This window comes from Myiozetetes cayanensis, unplaced genomic scaffold (genome assembly GCF_022539395.1).
Source record: "Myiozetetes cayanensis isolate MyiCay16 unplaced genomic scaffold, myiCay2020 scf5-8, whole genome shotgun sequence".
NCBI lineage: Eukaryota > Metazoa > Chordata > Aves > Passeriformes > Tyrannidae > Myiozetetes > Myiozetetes cayanensis.
The window spans coordinates 1338319-1353908 of NW_026087742.1; the positions used below are offsets into that span (position 1 = coordinate 1338319).

Here is a 15590-nt window from a genome sequence, read left to right on the forward strand (position 1 = left end):
GAAACTCTGTAAGTAGTGGTATTAAAAGTCTTATCCTCTGAGAATTGTGCCAACCACCACTTATTAAACTAATATAAAACTGAGAGTTACAAACATTCTGCAGCACAAGAGCATCTTTGAAATCCCTGAGAATTCCAATCCATGCCTGCAACAAGGATCAGAACTGAGAGGAAAAACCCATTTTTAGCTCTTTTTGAATAACAACTCGTGTCTTTGCTCTCCAGGGCACACCCCCAGCTCTAAGCACTCATTAAGGACTGCAGCAAAGATCCAAACCTTAATTACCAGCCGGTGTTATGGCAGGATAATTGTGGAGCCTGGAATGCAGCACTTCCATGGCTGGTAATGCACTGGAGCTCAGCACTGAGATAAGACATCTAATTATTCCATTAAGAGAGCGAATAATTTTACTGCTTCTACACCAAGTCAAGGGACATTTTAATAACAGACCCCTCAGTGCTGTCTGTCACGGACAAAGGAGTTTATAATCCTGTTTTAGCAGCTCCTGGGACCATTCTGCAACCAACTGTGCATCTACAGCTGTAAAATATAATGTAGGGATACAAACACGTGGAACCCCAGGGTGCCTGGGGTTGGAGGGACCTTAAAGCTCATCCAGTTCTGACACCTCCCACTGTCCCAGGTTGCTCCAGCCTGGCCTTGGACACTTCCAGGGATGGGGCAGCCACAGCTTCTCTGGGCAACCTGTGCCAGGGCCTGCCCACTCTCACAGGGGTGGATTCCTTCCCAATATCCCATCATTTCACTGCTTTCCTCATCAAAAGCAGCTTGTCATCCACCAGAAACAAACAGCTTTGGCTGTCCAGGAACATCTGCTCCCACATCCAGTGCCTCCCAGCAGAGTGGGAATCCCAGTTCCAGGCTCTTCCTGGAGTGGTTCATTCCCTGCAAGGGGATCAGGAACAGCCCTCAGACCTGCGTTTCCCCAACTTTCTGGCTCCCTTGCAGTCCAAACACCAAACCTGGATTACCAGAAATCCAGGAATGGATGATCCTGCACTCACAAAGCTTCCTCCATCACGTGGCAAGAAGTCCCAAGGTCAGGGATCCCTCCTGAACCTCAGCCGACAACTCAACTCCACTCAACTTGCTGTGCATGGACCACAAATATCCCTCTGTCCAAGTTTTCCCAGTGTCCAGGGAAGTCCTGGTCCCACATGGAGGGATTTTGGCAGGAGCCACTCACCTGTTTTACATTGTATCCTGCTTTTGCACTAGTTTCAATGAACATTACATTCAACTCTTTGGCTTTTCTCTCTCCTTCCTCGATGGACACTTGTCTGGGGGAGACAACACAGAGTCAGGGAAAAAAAAAATCCTCTTGAAAATGAAGATTTATTGCAGTTCTGAAAGCATATTTGCACCTATCATTTCCTTCTGAGCAGATTTATTAAGAATAAACCCTTGTCATCAGCTTATTCATTTACTGGTGCAGGTTGGAGTTAACACTCTGTTTTCTCCTGAACAAGTTGGTAGTGGTTTCTCAACTCATTCCCAGCTGGAAAGCTTGGTTTAACACCAAATTTTGCTGCTGGAAATTCAGTTTAACCACAAGAAAGGGGGGTTAAAATCAAGAACTAAAACGAGCTCGAGCATTTTGGGAGCAAAAACACACTCAAAAACCCCCTTCTAAACCAGCTGCAGAGTGAGAAGAGCAGTGAAAAAGTGAAATTAATGATTCCTCCATACCTTTTATCTGCTAGATCTGTTTTGTTCCCCACCAGCATGATGATGACGTCGCTGCCCCGTTCCGTTCTGACGTCATCGATCCATTTTGTTGTTTGCTGGAAGGAGTTTACATCTATCAGGGAACAGTGGAGAGGATTATCACTGCAGGAACCCCTCACAGCCCTAGGAAGCACAGCTGGCACCTGAAACCAAAGCTCCACTTCTGTGGAATTGGGATGAAGACCCGGCAAGTGAAACCCTCGATCTCCCCCCCCCCCACTACAGGATGGGAAAACTGTGGCATTAATTCCAGGTGCTTCATTACAGGGGATTCAAAGCCAGCCCATCTCTGACTGGCCCCTGACAGCATCTAAAATGAGTCCTCTCCCTGTGCTTCAGCTCCTTTGTTTACCAAATAAAACAGAAACTATTTTCTCTAGAGGACAGGGGGGTTGACTTTTGCCTTCTGCTCGTGGCTTGTGCTCCCTCCAAAGTCCTCAATCCCAATTAGGAATCCTGTACACTTTAATCACCTTTTATTTCCCCAGGGAATCCCAGGGTTATACAACACACCAGCAGCTCCTGGGGCACTGAGCACTTGCCTTCAGGACAACTTCCAAATCACTTGCACAGAAGCAGACAAGAGAAATTTAACCTTTTCCCAGGCTTTTTAATTTAATGCTGCATCCTTAAGAGCTGCAAGGGAAGAATTTCAGGCTGTGTGGGGCTCGGAAAGTTGAATCCCACGAGGAAAAAAGGAGTTGGAGGGAAGCTGCCACGGAGCTCAGTGTTACACAAAGAGCATCTGAGCTGCCAAAGTAGTTTTAGTACTTAAAAAGGGGAAGGGGAGGGGGGGCGGTTCTGCAGCAGTTCTTGCAAAATATTGATTTCTTTAATGGCTTTTACTGCAAAGTTATATTTTGTGTTAGACAGCCAAGACTTGGTCATCTGCCAGCGCCTTAATTCTTCTCTTTAACCACTCGGCAATGTTGAATTTGCCAGGTCAGTAAAAAATTTCACCTGTAATTGTAGCTCAAATGAAAGTGGTATTTTTAACAATTAAGGCTTTTCTAGGTAAAGCCCTGACTCCTTCTGTAATTTTCTAGTATTTATAAATCAAAGCACTCCTGCCCTGGTGTAGAATTAGGCCACTGCTCTCAGCCTGGAATTCAGCTCTCCTAAAACACAGTTCCTGCTCTCTGTCAGTAAGTTAAGGGGTTGCCTGGACTGAGGGGGAGGGACAGAAGGAGGAGGAGGGTTGAGAGAAAGCGCTAATATTTTTAGTTGACAAAAATGTACATACCTTAGTAAGAAATGAGAGAGCAGTTGTTAAAGGGGGAGGGGCTTGGTGGCAAGTTTTACACATCGAGGGTGACAAATTCCAGGGGAAATGGGACGTTAATGCGTGTGCCCCGCCAGCCCATTCCCAGAGTGTTTCGGTGGGAGAGGGTAAATGAAGTGAAGCAAGCTACGAAAAAGTCTCCAACTGAGGAAATTCAGATCTCCATGAAGACCCAAAATCACAGTGAGGTTATGGCTGAGAGGCAGATGAGAGAAAGCAGGCAGGCTCGAGGTGACCCGAGCAGGAGAGGGTTAAAATGATGTTACTGTGAGACACTGATACGTTACACCAGCAGCAAAACAAGGAGAGAAAAACCAAAAACAAACCACATTTATTTCCATGCCGGGACGAAGACCAAGCAGATATGATGTGAGAGGACATGCAAAGCTAAAGCTAAGGGGATGGAAGGGGCAGAGAGGATTAGAAATGCAGAATTCCCCCCACTCACTTGTGATATCATAAACAACAACTGCAACAGTGGAGTCACGAATGTAGCTAGGGATCAAGCTCCTGAACCGCTCTTGACCTGCTGTGTCCCACAATTGCAACCGTACCTAACAAAATCAGTCAGACAAGCAAGAAAAATAAGCACAAAGGCAGGTCGACCCCCGGTGCAGAAATACCTACTTGTGATATCGTAAACTACTACGGCAGCGGCCGAGTCGCGGATGTAACTGGGAATGAGGCTACGGAAACGCTCCTGCCCCGCGGTATCCCACAGCTGCAACCTGATCTGTGGGCGGGAGAGAGTTAAAAGAGCCAGAGTGCCACGAGAAGGAGAGAGGGGAGAGGGTTCAGCGTGGGGAAGAGGCTGAAGGGAGGGAGGGGGAACTCATGCAGGGGCGCTGGCTCCTGGTGGGAACGTCTCCCGAGGGATCAGCTGCGGGAAAAACTCAGGGGGGGTTGCAAGGAGCTCAGCTGCCTGAAAAATGACCCCCTGGGCAGCAAAATCACTTGGCTTTCAAGGATCAGCGGGAAAACTATGGCTAAATGGTGGGATCACCATCCCATGGAAGGGCTACAAAGGCCTGTGGATCCACCATCATCCATGGAAGGGCTCCAAAGGTCTGTGGATCCATCACCTTCAATGGAAAGGCTCAAAAAGCCTGGGGATCCATCACCTTCCATGGAAGGGTTCAAAAGCCTGTGGATCCATCACCTTCCATGGAAGGGTTCCAAAGGCCTGGGGATCCATCACCATCCATGGAAGGGCTCCAAAGGCCTGTGGATCCATCACCACTCATGGAAGGGATCAAAAAGCCTGTGGATCCACCACCACCCATGGAAGGGCTCCAATGGCCTGGGGATCCATCACCATCCATGGAAGGGATCAAAAAGCCTGTGGATCCATCAACACCCATGGAAGGGCTCCAAAAGCCTGTGGATCCACCACCATCCATGGAAGGGTTTAAAAGGCCTGTGGATCCACCACTACCCATGGAAAGGCTCACAGGCTCTGTGGATGTGGCACTTGGGGACAGGGGTTAGGGGTGGGCTTGGAAGTGCTGCACTCGATGGAATTAGAGGGATGTTCCAACGTAAATGACTCTACAATTCCATGAACTCTCCCCACGCAGGAGTCCCGTGCTCTGCTCTAGTCCTTCCTCGGGTCTCACACAGGCAACCTCCAGCAGCCTGAAGGACGGGCTGCTGGTGGAAAAGCCGGAAAATCTGCTCCTGTCAGTTTTCCAAGGAGGATAAAACGCCACCTATAACCCCAAACTGCGGAGTGAGGTGCACACAGGTGGGGCTGAACGTCTCTCACCATCCAGGTGCTGGGAGAAAAGGCGGGATACCCCAAAAGCAACGTGGGGTTCGGGAAGCTCATCCCCCCCTGGGCACCTCCCGTGCAATGCCATTTCCCAGGGGTTCACAACTCCCAGGAAAGCTCCTGCAGCTCTGCCCAGCTTGGTGTCTGCCAACAGCTCGGCAGCTGAATTCCTTAATTAAGGACCTGAGCTCATTTTAAACCCCGTCTTTGCTTCCACAAGAGGAGTGATCTCATTTCAAGGAGCCAGGGCTGCCCCAGGCTGGGAGCCAGGGATCATTTGTGGGTTACCACCCTCCTTCTAATCGAGCAATATTAACTGGCCACATCTGGCAATCTTAGATTTTATCCTTTTTGTGGCATCAAAACTTATCCTTTTGTAGCATCAGGGGTGTGGATTCCCACAGTCTGCACCCCTCCAGGTCCCTGTCCCACCTCTCTCACAGGGTGACACCAAAGAGCTGCTGTCAAACGGCCCTCGAGGGCCCTCCCGGGAGGAACCCAATGGTGATTCCCTGCCTCTCCCACTCGCCAGCCTGGAAGCAGCTGGGAGATGGAAGGCTCAGGCTGTGCTCCCGAGTGGTCTCAGAGCAGATGCTGCTCCTCACCCCCACCGTGCAAGGACAACAAAAGCTCACTCACTGTTCGATCCTCCAGGTACATGGTTTTCGATAGGAAGTCGATGCCGATTGTTGCCTGGGGAGAGAGGAGAAAAACCAAGGGCTCTTAAATCAAATGGCAGGACACCTGCAGGGGATTTCCAGGGGAAAAATCAGCACCTTGCAGGAAAAAACAGGCTGCTTTTCTGGCTTACAGCTCCATTCAACGAGCCATTTCTTTAAATATCTCCACAGCCAGCCTGAATTCTTAAAGTACTAAAGGTTATTAACTTCCATTTATGCATATTGACAGTTTAATCCGTACAGTTCTTTAGGAATGACCCGAATTAATGCCCCCTAGCTTGACCAGAAGGTGGCTGTGGGCACACTGCCAAGTATTTCATGGATTTTTTTCCCCCTTTTTCCCCTCAGATTGGGGCAGAAATCTTCCCCAACACGTGGGCACATGTAGCCCCTAAAAACTAAAGCTTGGCTCGTCTTCACTGCACCCCCCAAACTTCCAGACACCACTGGGAGCTTCCTGGGGGACATCCTGAACAAATGTTTTAAGGAAAGTCAAGCAGCTATCAAGAGCTGCTTCTTAAATCCATTTTAAATACTTTCTCCAGCAGGGATTTGATCAAGCACAGCTTTCTATCTTGAACAGCTGAACGCAAACCCCCGTGTTCAAATGACAGCTTCCAAATAAATATATCTCCCAAAATGAGAATTGTCAATCCCCAGCTCAGAATCATCCCTGACCTCACCTCCAGCTGCAGTTTAACCACAGTCCCGGGTTGGGATCATTAAACCCTGGCTTTGGAATTCTCCACGGGATCCTGGGCGTTGAAAAACGTGTGTTTTGGTTTGACACCAACACTCACTGTGAGTTTGGCCAAATTACTGGGTTTTTTTTTGTGAACTGATTCCTTTTTCCAGATAAAAAACAGGATTTATGGCTCCCCCTCAGTGATGACATCATGGATGAATGGCACTAAAATAACTCCATGAACACCCAAACCAGACACCCATCAATGATGCCTTGACTGAATTTTTCTTATCAACCCTTCATATTCCTTGCTGTGGTTGAAACAAGATCCCTGGGCAGACACTAAGCAACAAAACAGGCACATTTTGCCTTTTTTTCCCCCCCATTCCTCCTCCTCCCACCCCCCTAAAAAAACCTTCACATGCATCAGGAACAGATTTCTCTCAGTTCAGGGTATCCAGAACGTCACCACCTGTAACCAAGCCATGAAACACGTTCCTGCTTACAAGAGACACACTTGGGAAAACTCAAATATTTTTAGAGCTTCCCACCTTTTCGAGCTCATCCTGAATTCTGGGAGCGGGAAACAATGACTGGAACAATCCTGGAATGGCCCAAAGCTCATTTTCTGAATGTTTTTTTTTTTCCCTCTGTTTTCTATGATTTTCTAGCTTGGAAGCCACGTGGACAAGGCAATTACACAGATTCATTTACCTGGTAGGTGTTGTCAAAGCTGTCATACATGAACCTGGTGATCAAGGAAGTCTTCCCCACTGTAAAAAAGCAAAAAAAACAACAAAACCAAACATGGATTTGAGGAACAATTCCACCTGTAAGCAAGTGATTTAAAAATGGTTGACTGTGTCCAACAGATCCAGAGAGTGCAGTGACACTTCCTGCAAGGAAAAGAGCAACTTCTTGGATTTTACAACTGCAAAATCTCTGGGAGACACTTTTTTTTTTCCCCCCTGTATCATTCCCAAGCATCAGTTTTATCCTTAAATATTGGTGACTCGAGATGAAAATGGAAAGAATTTCTACCAGGCAATTCAAAGAGGTGAGCTGAGCTTAAATGAACAAATTTACCAGGTCTGACAGTCCTTGAAACGAATTATTATCAAAAAAAAGCTCTCCTCACTCATGTTTTATGGATAACTTTTTCCTTCTCCAACACCTTCACCTGGAAGGGATCAACAAGATCCCTTGGGATTTCAGTTCTCTGCCAGGGGGACCAGCAGGAGAACAGGAGGGGATTTAAGCCAAGATTAAGGTCCCTTCCTGCCCAAACCACCCTGTGAGGATTCTTTGGTTTGTGGTGCAGGGATTTCATCACCAAAATCTCCGGGATCCCAGCTGAGCAAATCCAATCCCTTCCTGCTCCAGCACAGGCTGTAAATCCCAGGGATTGATCTGCAGCACCACAAACTGGTTTTCCTCACGTGGCCACTGATGCAAACAGACAAATTCAATTCTTTCCAGCTCCAATCAAAGCCCTGGAATTATCTGCTCTGCAAAGTCACAAACCCTGAAGGGCACTGAAGCATTCCAGCCAATTTTTTCCCTTTCCAGTTGTACCTGAAGCGTCTTGGATGGAGTCTGTCCATAAATTATACACCTGAAAAGTATCCTGTTTATTCCTGGAGCTTCCCTGCCCTCCCTTCCCTCCTTTCCCAGAGAGAAGGGAACAATAAGGTGCTGCTGGGCTTGTTTATATTGAAGGATCTGCTCCAACAAACATTTGGATGAAGTGGCTTTAATGGACTTGCATCCAAGACTTTTCCAAGCAGACATTCCCACCAGAATGCTGACAGGCACCAGATCCAACCGGTATCAATTCCAACTGCTCGCAGCTCTGATTCCAGCCCTGCTTTTTAAAAAAATCAAAAATCAACCAACCCCCTTGGAAAATCCTGGAAAAAGGGACATTTTTCCTTCTTTAAATCCTGGCAGAAGTGAAAGCTCCCAGTTCCCATTGTTATCTATAATTAAAGGGAACAAGTAAAAAAAAAATCAGGGGGCTCCTCTGCTACCAGTTCAGATCCAGGGATTCTGCCCAAAGGAAGGAGATGGGACAGGCAAGATTTCGGTTGTTTTTAACCCAGTGAGATAATTTAATCCCTTGGAAAAAATTCCACACAAAACACAATGTCCAGGGCAGAATTAGTCAGCAATAAGGCAAATATTCCCAGCAAATATTCCTGTGGTGCTGTTGGGATAATTAAAAAAAATAAGGATAACATTATTCTTGGAGGAACAATGGTAAGGGAGGAAATGCTGGGAATGAGGGGAAAAATCCCAATTCAGGAGCTGAGCAGGAAGGTTTAGGCAAAAAAAAAAAAAAAAGGCAGTTTGCACAGTTGAAAGGTGATGGACAGAAGTGACCCAGTGCCCAGGAAAAGGGGTTTCCAGCTGCTTTTCCCTCTGGAGATCAGGATTTAACAGCTGAAATTCCAAGCACAGTCCTCCCAGAACAGGCATGAACTTGGAAATGGAGGTGATTAAACTCTGGAATAACCTATTTATGAGAGCAGTGGATCCTCCTCCCTCCCTTGGAACGCAGAGTTGTCAGGTGTCATTCCACAGCAGGAATTTCCATCCGAGGCATTCAGAATTTTTGGAAGCAGAGGGAAGCCAAGGAAAGGAGTGATTATCCAAAGGAACCCTTTGTTTCCACACCTCAATCAGGTTGCTCCAACCTGGCCTTGGACACTTTCCAGGGATGGGGCAGCCACAGCTTCTCTAGGCAAATCTATTCCAGGGCCTCCCCACCCTCCCAGCCAGGAATTCCTTCCCAATATCCCATCTAACCCTGTGCTTTGTCCATGGGAAGCCATTCCCTGTGTCCTGCCCCTCCATCCCTCGTCCCAAGTCCCTCTCCAGCCCAAAGAAGTGACTTAAAGGATGGGAATTGTGACGTTCCCACCAGAGCTGAATTCCAAGCCTTCAGCTCCTGGAGTCAGGCTGATGGATGCCCTTTGTCTGGGAGTGCTGAGCCCCTGGCTGGCAGGGATTTCAGGAGGAACATCCATCTGCAAGACGGGATCGATGCCGATCCCGTGGTTCCCGCGGCTTTGATCCGACAGCAGCCGCTGGAGAGATTCCAAGGTCGTTCCATGTGATTCCTGCCATCATTCCCTGCCAGCACAGCATCAGGAGGAGGACGTTCCTTGCCAGAGCCTGCAAAGGAACAGTCAGGAAAGACCTCCCCAGGAAATCTGGGATTGTGCCCCTCGGGCTGGGTGAGGACTGACAGCCCTTTCCATTCCCTGTAGGAATGTTTGCCTCTCTCACACATCGTGTCCAAGGATTCCTCTGGAAAGGTCACACTTCAGTCTCAGCAATCAGCAAAAAAAAAACCCAAACAACAATATCTGAGGAGCAAAACAATCTTAGAAGCGATCAGCAAATCCAGCTTTTTCATTGGAGAGCTGGAAAACTCCCCCTCCCCTCTCCCAGGCTCGGATAACGAAGATCCAACTTGCTTTAATTCATTCACTGATTAACTGATTGACAAAATTCCCTGTCAAACTGTGGGAACTGCACCCAAAGCTCCCCCAAAGTCAGACACAAAACTCACTCATTATCAACAGGATTCATCCAAAGGAATTCCCAGGCAGTTCATCCACAGCCACAGTGAGGAGTTTGAGGATGGCACCCAGTCCATCCCCAGGGCAGAGGCCAAAAGGCCTCTCCTTGCTCGAATTAAAGGAGGTTTTTCCCTCATTTTTCTTTTTTTCCCTGATTTTTCCCCCTCTATTGATTCCACTCCTGCTCTGCTGTCAAACCTCTTTTATCCTGCATTTTCTTTCCTGATGGGAGATGAGATCCCACCAGAGGATCATCTGAGCACAACGCTCTGCATCCTTAAGTCCTCAATAAATTAAGAAATAAAATCAAGAAAAAAAAAAAAGGCAGCAGAAAGCCTGCAAAGGATAAACCTTTGGAAATCCATCCCTGGACCCCTCTAAGTAGTTTTGTTTACAGCTAAAATTACAGAGTCTGGCAGAAAAAAATATTTTTAATTATGAAAAGGATCACCAGAGATTTGTAGGGAAATATATAGAAATATATATATAAAATGTAGGGTTTAATTTTTTTTTCAGAGCAAAGGGCAGCATTTAATGTCTATTCCTCCTCCATTTTCCAAGGCTGGCTTGGCTGGCTGCTGGAATGAGAGGCTGCTCCCATTGATCCCAGGGAATAAGAACATTTTGTCCTGGTAACACTACAAAAATTGTGCAAAGTGGCTCTGGTGCCACTTCAGTGGTTCCTGCGTTTCACCATCCAGCAAAGGCTCCTTTATGTCCCCCCAAAAAAAAAAAAAAGGCTCCAACAACCTCTTTGAGGAGAATTAATTCCCAGCTCAGCTTAGAAATTCCATTGTTGTGCTGTTATAAAGATGGGCCTTTTAGGGCAGGAATTTTGGTTTTTTTAGGGAATTACACAGAGGGTCAAACAAAACCCAGGTGGGGCCGACACTGTTTGTGGAATCAGAGATGTCCCATCCCGTTCTTCCTGAAATCTCTCTCCTGTCTCATTCCTGGTAGCAGTTTGTCCATGATTTTAGGGGGAAAGGAGGACAGGGAACAGGAAAACCACCTCAGAAAGGGGGGTTTTGGCAGTTATTTGTGCCATTTTATGGCATCCTCCCTCCCAAAGCACCTCCAGGAAGGCAGAGAGGATCGATCCCAATGTCAAACCACCGACCTTGGATGAATCCCTGCCAATCCCACGCTTCTTTTTCCAGGTCACCACCACGACAAAGCTTTCATTGTCCCCTGTAATTAAAAGGGAATTGTCCCTTGTAATTAAAAGGGCTGCTGGAAACTGTTTGATACAGGCCTGGATCAATCCCTTTGGTTTCAGGGATTGCCTGGAGCTCTCTCAGCTTGGGAATCGTTGGCCCGTCCCCACAAAACACGGGGCAAATTCAGGGACTGGCCCTGGAGGATTCCCATATTCCAGCTTCATTCCCACAGCACCTTGGTGAACTCCTAGGGAAAGGCCTGCTCTGCCTTTCCCAGTTTTCCATTTCCATTTGTTAGCCAGCAAGAAATCATTAATTCCAGCCATCCCCACAGTTATTCCAAGACTATTTCTATTAAAAATCATTAATCCCAGCCATCCCCACATTCAGGGCCTGAAAGCCCCGCCCTTGCTGCTGAGAAGCAACTCCACATTTAATTTAGTCCCACCCCAGGTGACATCACAGCAAAAGGGGTTGTAGTTCCACTCAGTCTCTCCAACTGTGGGCAATAACCCCCAAGAAACAAGAGTTTTCATTCCTGCTCTTTCACTCCCAGCATTCCCAAAAAGGGCCCAATTACCCCTTTTTCCCTGCACCAAGCAGCAATCAAGTGATTAACACTTCGGTGAGTGGCTGTGAAAACACGAGTGAGCATGAAAAGCTCATTAATGTTCATTCCTCCCGTGCTGCTTTCCACGATAATTCATCCCAGGCAGGAGGAAATGGAGGTCGGGGCACTTTTGTGACCTAGAAAGTGTTTTTTTCCCAGTGTCCAGCAAGGCCTGGAATTCCACACACACACCCCCCTCCCCCAGCCTGGTTTTACATCAAATTTAACACTGAAATCAGCAGAGCAGGGGATTTATTCCCCCTCTTTTCCAAACCCACCAGCTCGAGGCTGTTGGTGTCTTAAAGTCGAAGCCCTAATCCTTAGATTAGCTCCACATCTGGAGTGACACACTTGGGATTAAACCTGTGGAACGCTGGTAGTGCCTCGGCCCCTGTAACTGGGAATGCCCAGTTCATCAAAGACATTCCAACACTGCTGTGCTCTTCCTCAAATTCCTAATTTCACTGGATGGTTTTTCCTGGTCTAATTCCTGTTACACACCACTTGGCTTTCCTTCAGATTTTGGGGGCAAAATTTAGGATCATCTTCGAGGACCATCTTGTTCAAACTCCCTGTGAGTGTGATTTTCCCCAAAAGGATCCCACCTTTTCCCAGCCACCACAGCTTAAAAAAACAAAACAAATCAGATTTTCCCAGCTGACAGCTGGATGCTGAAGGACAAGTGGATAAAAGGCTGCTGTGCCTCTGCTCCGAGTGTTCAGCACCATATGGATGTGTTTGATTCCCGGCTCCGGGCATTTTAAAACCAGCAAGAGAAGCAGAGAATTGTCACTTGTATTTAAAGCCTGGCAGGAGCTGAAGGGGAAAAGGAAGAGGCAGGGAAATGTCTCTTCTATTATGCCTTATTTCCTATCATCCGTTATTTCCTATTACCCATCTTTTTTCTATTACCCATTATTTCCTATTATCCATTATTTTCTATTACCCATTATTTTCTCCTGCCCACCTTGGGTTTGAAATCATCAGCCTGCTTGTTTCCTTTAGACATGTCAGAATCCCACTTTTTTTTTTTTTTTTTTTTTTTTAGCACTGCACTTTTTCCAGAGGGAGATGCCAGATGGTTTTGACCTGGTATTTATATTTCTCAGGGATAAATTAAGCCAGATGTTTTAGGGGTGATTCCAAGGAAGGAGGTACAGGCTGGACACACAAAGCTGGACAAGGCCCCCTTTTATATATATAATTATTTATATATTTAGGGCTTGCCAGGCTCACAGAAATCAATAAAAACTCGTTCCAACCTTCCTGACACACTCACGGCTCTTTCCCACCAAGTACAATCCTAATCAGCACTGGCAGAGTTGATAAAAGTAGAACAATATATCCCTGATTATCAATGCCCAGGGAAGATTTCCTCTGGGATCCACCCCGAGCCCAAAAATACCCGGTGATAAATAGCTTCATTAACTCTTGGAAGGTTTGGCTGGAATTAGCTCTGCTTTTCCTCCCAGTTTGGGAAATGCAGGAAGGAGCACAAGGCAAACAAATCCTGTTCCATTTGCTCAGGCAAAAATCAAACCCTGAACCTCCAAACCACTCCAGGTTACAGGCTCTGGAGCTTTTTTTTTAAACAATTTAGCCTAAACTGTACGTTTTTCAGATGAAAACTGGTTGTTTTTTTTACCACAGTGCAGAAAAGAACAAAAAAGAGGTAACTCATTCACTGCTGAACAGGAAGGAGCAGATCTATTACAGAGAATAATTTCATTACTCTGTTCATAAAGTAAAAAAAAATAGAAAAAAATTCATTTTCAAGTCTAAGCCTTGGGTCTAATCCCTTGTCTGGATTTCTGCAGAGCCAGGAAGTATCTCCCACTTCCCACAGCCAAGAAAACCAGGAGCTCTTGGCTTGGGAGAAGAGCCTTGGGAATGCTGTGATGATGGGTGAATGAACACCTGGAAAACCCGGGAATAGCAGCAGGACTGCTGGAATCTTCACGTGAGGAAGAGCAAACCCAAATGAAGGTAACAAGAAGATCAAGAACTCCACAGGTAAGGAAAACCAAAGGAGACTTGGGAATTCCAGGTGGAGCCAGCCAGCAACTCAGCTGGGAGGAAGAGTTTCAGTAAAAACTGGGAGATGTTCTTGGGAAGCTCCTCCCAAACCACCTCAGGAGTGGGTTTGGTTCCAAGCCGATGAACAGCAGCAGTTCCTGCAAAGCCCCCCCTTCTGGACTCAGCTTTAACCCCACTGAGGATCATCCAGAATGTGGGGAAAAAAACCCACTTTAGCCCAGATTTGGGAGGCAGGAGTTGGAGGATGATGGGGGGAAAGGAAGGAGGAATGATCTTAGATCTTGGCTTGAGGTCCTCATCATTCCAGACGGGAATAGCTGCCTGTGTGAGGTACCAGGATCTGCAAGTCTGAGGGTTTACAAGACTCAGTTTAAAAAATCAAAAGAATGAATAAATCCTGTGCAATTCCACTGCTGAACCAGGCACTGGATAACACGTGGAAAACAGTTCTACAAATCCCACAGGAGAAATATTCCATGGAATTTATATTCTCAGCAAGTCAGGGGGCTAAAAGTCAATGCAGGCTCCGAAAGAACAGCTGGATGCCCAGGGAGGCTCAGGATGGATATTGGGAAAAGGTTCTCCCGGCCTCAGGGCTCAAGGAATGTTTGGAGAACACTCCCAGGGACGGGGTGGGATCGTTGGGGTGAATAAAACACCTTCATTTCGGTTCTCACAACTAAAACAGCATCTTCTGTCCTTCAGGAGAGGCCCCAAATGGAGGGAAAATCAAAGATATCACTGACCAGTTACATGGACTGAGATGCCCCTTACACATCATCTACACGAAGGAAAACCAAGGTCACTCATTAAAATGATTTTTAAAATATTATTTTAAAAATTTATTATGGAAAAAATTAGAAGACACTGATATCTGACAAGTTATTTGTGATATCCTATGAACTTTTATGGAAAGTTCTTCCAGAAATTTCTAGACTAAGTAGTTGATTCTCTCTTCAGGTAATAAAATGAGAATTTTTCCTCCTGGGAACTATCCAGGCAAAGTGGCTCCAGCAATTGCATCAGAAGGGTTTGACTAATCCAAGGAGAGTCAATATACAGAAAATATCCATTAAATGCTGCAAACAGGACAAGGAGTCTTTAAAAACAGCTCAGCAGGGGTTAATTATCTCATTAGAGAGGTGTTTTCAGCTACCCAACACTGAGGAGATTCTATTCAGACCATGAACAGAGCCAGAAGGGCGGGTGAGCTCTTGCCTACCTTTTTTTCCTTCAAAACAAACATAATCCCTGAATTTTGCATCCTTAAGGAAGGGGATTGGAGAAAGCTCACCCTGAACTGCTCGGCCAAAATGGTCATTTTAGGTCCCTTCCAACTGGAACAGCCTGAAGTCCCCTGATGAAACATTCCCATAAATTTAAGCTTCATCCTTCCTGCCCAAAGTGCTCATTCAGCAACATTTCCCCACTGTTGTTATTCCTGCACACATGAAATGATTGAGCATCTTCCTCCCATTCTTGGCTCCAAAGCCAGCCCAGGATCTGAGGGGATTTATTTCTACTCCACTTTATTAAAGCCTTTCCCAGAGGGGTTCCTGCTCCCTACGAGGAAAAGCCAATATTCTCCTGCTCCCTGTTCAAAATATTGCAGAAATCTTGGATTCAGGGCCCTTAAAGGAACTGGAGAAGAACCTCAAAGAAGCCTGGAATGAAAGGGCCCAGCACAGACCTGGACTTCCAGGAGTTATCCAGAAATTTCTTTGGGCTCTCCATCCTCTCCAAAGCACAACCTCTGTCCTCTGTTCCCACATAATCTCCCCCTGCCCCACGTGAATTAATAATTTGAGGATAATCCAATGAGCTGAAGTCAGAAAAATTACAACAGTTGTATTATCAGATTATCAACCAACATCATTGCATCTCCTGCCTGGAGAAAGGAGAAGAAGGAAGGGGAGGAAAAAGAAGGAAGGGGAGGAGGGAAGAAGGAACTGAGTAGCAGTGAAGTTCCTGTTTAATATTTCCTAAGACACACAGAAAAGATTTGGTTGCATCTTGGGCAATTCCTTGG

General features: G+C 46.5%; 1 protein-coding gene across 2 annotated transcripts in view; it reads right to left on the reverse strand.

Moving 5' to 3' along the window:
* RAB6A (RAB6A, member RAS oncogene family) overlaps window positions 1-15590 on the reverse strand; it is a 32859-nt gene that overhangs the window by 8988 nt on the left and 8281 nt on the right. The window contains exons 2-6 of one of the 2 annotated variants that reach the window (XM_050333510.1): window positions 6882-6940; window positions 5442-5495; window positions 3659-3764; window positions 1711-1822; window positions 1208-1301 (exon numbers count right to left, since the gene is read on the reverse strand). In XM_050333510.1, coding sequence (XP_050189467.1) covers window positions 1208-1301; window positions 1711-1822; window positions 3659-3764; window positions 5442-5495; window positions 6882-6940 — 425 coding nt within the window. Of the gene's footprint in view, window positions 1-1207; window positions 1302-1710; window positions 1823-3479; window positions 3586-3658; window positions 3765-5441; window positions 5496-6881; window positions 6941-15590 lie in introns of both variants that reach the window. The other variant, XM_050333509.1, reaches the window with a different exon arrangement.